This window comes from Tupaia chinensis, unplaced genomic scaffold, assembly GCF_000334495.1.
Source record: "Tupaia chinensis unplaced genomic scaffold, TupChi_1.0 Scaffold000133_1, whole genome shotgun sequence".
NCBI lineage: Eukaryota > Metazoa > Chordata > Mammalia > Scandentia > Tupaiidae > Tupaia > Tupaia belangeri.
Genome location: NW_006159602.1, coordinates 2,204,232 through 2,209,020, shown reverse-complemented (window position 1 = coordinate 2,209,020; position 4,789 = coordinate 2,204,232). Strand labels below are relative to the sequence as shown.

The 4,789-nt window shown below is 42.3% G+C and overlaps 2 protein-coding genes across 4 annotated transcripts in view; one reads left to right on the top strand and one right to left on the bottom strand.

The window, feature by feature from the left end:
- The window catches only part of TIMM9 (translocase of inner mitochondrial membrane 9), a 15,084-nt gene extending 13,407 nt beyond the window's left edge, over window positions 1–1,677 (bottom strand). The window contains exons 1-2 of one of the 3 annotated variants that reach the window (XM_027770427.1): window positions 1,591–1,677; window positions 1,181–1,292 (exon numbers count right to left, since the gene is read on the bottom strand). The gene's annotated coding sequence lies outside the window, so the exon portion shown is untranslated. The other 2 variants (XM_006144834.3, XM_014586415.2) reach the window with 2 other exon arrangements.
- Window positions 1,678–1,855: 178 nt separating this feature from the next.
- Window positions 1,856–4,789, top strand: part of KIAA0586 (KIAA0586 ortholog) — a gene marked incomplete in the record, with an annotated part of 153,236 nt that continues 150,302 nt past the window's right edge. The window contains 3 exon segments of the mRNA XM_027770433.1: window positions 1,856–1,999; window positions 2,414–2,695; window positions 4,282–4,352. Coding sequence (XP_027626234.1) covers window positions 2,440–2,695; window positions 4,282–4,352 — 327 coding nt within the window.

Here is a 4,789-nt window from a genome sequence, read left to right as displayed (position 1 = left end):
CCCCCTGGCAAGCCCCCCAAAATAAAAAAAAAAAAAAAAAAAAAAAATCCTGAGCCGCCTTTTGTACCAGGGCTGTCAGTGTCTAAACTGATCTGAACTTGTTTGATACATAACAAGATTTTGCTGCATGCTCCTTTAGCTTATTTGTATCAGGTTAAGGAAGTTATGTCTGATTAACTGACAACCCCAGCTCATTAACCAGAGCAAAATACTTATGAAAGGTTACTGCACACTGATTTTAGATAGAAAGGCTTGAAGGCATAGGAGCACTGGACTAGATGGGGACAAGAACTTGGGTTTTAACTAGAGCTCTAATATTAACAGGGGTAGTATGATTTAAATTACTTACTTAAGTCATTTTAATGAGTGCCTATGCTTAGACATTAAGGACTAGAGGGGAAAGGTCACTTTTTCTTTCCCATTTCAGTTTCATCTAGAAAGGGAGTTAAATCATTTCCAAGGTCTCTTGTAGCTCTGTCATTATCCTATCTTTTAATACACTTTCACAACAAATCGTGAATAAACAGGTACAACCCAAGATCCCAACAGAAGGGAGACGTTAACAATGATCATTAACTGCAGAAACTCAAGAAGCAAAAACCAAAAAAGTAAAAGGTTCTCTAACGCTGTGCCCCTTTTGACTCTAGACTTACATGGAAGTAGACAGTTGAGATGTAAAAGAAATGAAATTCGTTACGTAGCTACGTAGCTTTTACATCGGACTTTTTTTGCTTTGATTAATCGATTTTAGCTTCTAGTAAAACGTAAAGGGAAAGCTCTAAGGAGCGTGTCCTTGAAAATTAGATCAGAGAAGGGTTGTTAGCCCCGGTATTCCTCCTAGAGAGGATTTTTCGGTAACGGAGGATCTTCTGCTTGTTTACTCAAGATCACTGCGTGAACATTTTACAGTATAATTCTCTCAGTGTCCCCAAACAAGACCCCGATTCCCCCAAATTCGAGTTGTGGGTGGTTCATGACCTCAAATTATTACCGCTCCAGTGACAGGGCTCGCGAGAAGGTCCGCGCCAGCCCGGGGGACGTGCTGCCGGACTCCGCAGCCCCGCACCAAGCCCCAGGACACGCAGCGGCCTCCCTGGGAGACCCCTCCACCTTCCCGGCGTGGCCTACCGCCCCCCGTTCAGGAGCTCGGGATTCTGAGAGCAGAGAAAAAAGATCATACTTAGGCACAAGCTGTGGCATCCGACACCAGTAGGAGGCTGAGGGGCTCCACCACCCGCGGAGTCTAGGAGCAGTGAGGGTCCAGGTCGGGGAGGGCGCCGGCGCCGCAGCCTCTGGATGGCAGAGAACACGTGGGAGCGTTGATGTCAAATAAAACTCTCTGACACCGATTCGTTATAAAGGGGAGTAATCCAGAGGAAAAAGCCGGTACCATCGACAAATTCTACATACCCTAAGAATGAATTTTAGTGATTGTCTGATAGGCCAACGTCTTCTATTTCTGACTTTCTCCCGGGTACCTACCCGAATCTGTCGAAACTCTTCGGAAATCTGATTTACCTAATCCCGTGCCCCTAACGGTCTCCGGGAGCTACACTGTAAACAGTCCCTACTGAACGCAGGTGGTATTACCGGTTAGGTCGGGAGGCCTTCAGGTCTTCCACGAATCCCTTGGGTTTTAGTTCAGGTTTAAGTCTTATGGGGGCAATGTGCTGCCTAAAAATATATATATATTCACATCTGTTTTACACTTTTCAGGCCGGGAGTTTGTTTCCACCCGGAGAGGGACAGAAGGGTACCGGAAAGCCCTTAGCTTTTTGGTTGGATGGTTTCTCGGCGCGCATGCGTGATAGGTCTTCAGGGCGGGCTTTACGGAACCTGTTGACCCGCGGCAACCGAAGCGGTTTCAAGATTAATACTGTGACAGCGCGGTTCCCCGGCATTCTGGTGACAGAGAGGGGAGGAATTGAGGTGTCGGAGGGTTGCATCTGGAGGGGGTGTGTAACACTGACTGAAGAAAGCTATTGAGAGTCTTCTGCAGGTGATTTTAAAAACAGCTTTTTTTTTTTTTTTCTTTGCTGGCTTGACTCATTCTCGATAAATCTTAACCCCACCTCCACATTTGTTTGTTTTTTTTCTCTGCCGGCTCTGGGGTTCGAGTGTGTCCTGGTTATTATGGTTATTATGGTTATCGTTGCTTTTGCGCCATTCTCTGATGATCCTCACGTTCTGATTTATTGGCATGGTGCATTAGTAGACCGAGTAGGATTAATGGGTAAATACGACCTTCAGGTCGTCTTTTTGGCATCGAAACAAAATTGAAATATCTAATTTTGTTCATATTGTTTAGACTTTCTTTTAAAGTTGATAACTGCATGTTTCAAAATCCTTTTGAAATTCACATTTCTTTATTATATTCCCTCCCATACTACCTCTCCCCTTTTGGTCCTCGAAGAGCTGAAAATTTTGTTCTGAAGTCTTATGGATCCAGAAGGAAGTTCTGTTCACAACTGTGGGAGTAGTTTGGTTGTCAACCACATGAAAGGCCCTGAGTTTAGCCCGGGAAAGAAAAAAAAGATTAAAGTGCCGGTGAGGAGACTTCGTGAGGTCATTTCTCCAAATCAGGGAGATAATTTGGCTTTGCTGAAAGATGACTCGTCCTGTGTTCCTCCAGCATTGTCTGCAAATAAACATCTTCCTGTTAAAACGGGAGCTAGCTTGAATGGAGTGTTGTCTGGTATGTGATTTCATATAGTTTATTCATACGGTTTTCACTTTTGTAGATCTTTCGTCTTTATTCTTAATGTTTACATTCTCAAATGTAAGATGTAAGTTTGTTCAGAGATTTGAAAACTGATCCTTTTTCTTGGAACATAGCCAAGCAGAATCTGCAAAGTACTTGACTGGATCAATAAATAAAACTTTACGGTTTATTTTTTAAAATTATTTATTTAACTTTATTCATTCATTCTTTTTTTTTTTTTTGGAGAGGTTTTTGCTATAGGGCGCGTGCGCTCGCCCGCCAGACAGAGAGAGACAGAGAGACAGAAAGCAAGAAATCACTCCCCAGGGGGATGGCCACGCCGCAATCCCTTCTTCTCCATTCTCCTCTGGGATCTTGGGCACGTATCCACATGCCCCCGGCGTGAGTTTAAGCCGCTGGGTCTGGGACTTGACCCGGGGTCGGCTACGTGGGAATCCAGCGACATAGCCATTACGCTAACTGCTGGTCCCTCATTTATTTGTTTTTAATTTGACCAGAGAGAGACACACACACAAAAAGAGAGAGTGAGAAAGCAAACCACCAGGTCTGGGACTTGAGCAGTGGTTAACCATGTGGGAATGTCCAGCACCTTAACCACCACACCACAGGCTGGTCTTTTTTGGTCTTTGCATATTGTTCCTGTTCACATCTAGGATGGATACTTAACTTGCATACTGTGCTTAATTTTCCCGAGTAGTGCTTTCACCAAATGCCCTACTTTGTTTGGATGGTGCTATCTAGTTTGACATAGGAGAAAATCATAACTATGGCGATTTGATGGCTTCCATATTCCAATTCACTTAATCTGTCTGTAGCTCTGTGAAAATGACAATGATATTTGTTTTACCCACTTCACTGTAATGATAAGGATCGAAGAATGATTATATATACAGAAACAGCCGAGTACTCGTGAGGTACAGCAGTGATGTGCTTGACAGGCATGTCGTTAAATCAGGCTTTTTGTATCATATACATATTTTATTCCTGGCAATTGCTTTTACTCATAGTTTGTCTATGTCTAACAGTATACTGATGTATTTAAAACATTTTATACTTATCCCACTTGATTGTCCATACTGACTCTAATTTTCTCAAATATCAACTCTAAAAAATTTTTTGTATATATTTAAATATATTTCAAGGTTTTTTTGGCATGCAAATTGTCTTCCAATATGGGTTCCACATTAATATGGAGTTTATAGTTCTTAATTTGTGACTATCCAGTTTCTAAAGATAAAGTTCTGAATTTTAAAAAAAAGTCACGGGACCAGCAGTTAGCGTAATGGCTATGTTGCTGGACTCCCATGTAGTCAACCGTGGTTCGAGTCCTAGACCCAGTGGCTTAAACTCATGCCGAGTGCCTGTGCGTGCATGCCCAAGATCCCGAGAGGAGAATGGAGGAGAAGGGATTGTGGCATGGCCATCCCCCCTGGGAGGTGATTTCTCACTTTCTGTCCCTCTGTCTCTCTCTGTCTTTCTGGCAAGCGCACATGCCCTATAGCAAAAAACCTCTCCAAAAAAAGAAAAAATCACTAAAATTGATTCCTTTGTTTTGTTAGGTTCATCAGACTTAATTTCTGCTAGAAATGATCACCAACCTCCTTTTGATAATCTCACTGTGTCACAAAGTGTAAGTAAAAGAATTCTTACGTATGCTCTTGTTAAATTTTTCAATGTTGTTAAATAACGTGTTTTTAAATTAGGTTTGATTAACAACATGTCTAAATTTTTTATAAAAAGATCACTTATCAAAAGAGATGCTTAAAATACCACAGCTGTGACTTGTACAATTTTTGAGACAATAAACCAGGCCCTTCCATGTTAGTAGAATAATGACCACTGAGAGAGAGGCTATAATTGAGAAGAAACTACTGCTATCTTGAGAAAAGGAATCTTTTTTTGTTTTAAAGATTTTTGTCATAGAGTGTATGCCCTTGCCAGAGAGAGAGAGAGACAGACAGAGACAGTGAGAAGAAAAGTGAAAATTCAACCCTTTGGAATGGCCACACCGCAGTCCCTTCTCCTCCGTTCCCCTCTTGGGATTTTGGGCATGCACGCTCATGTCCA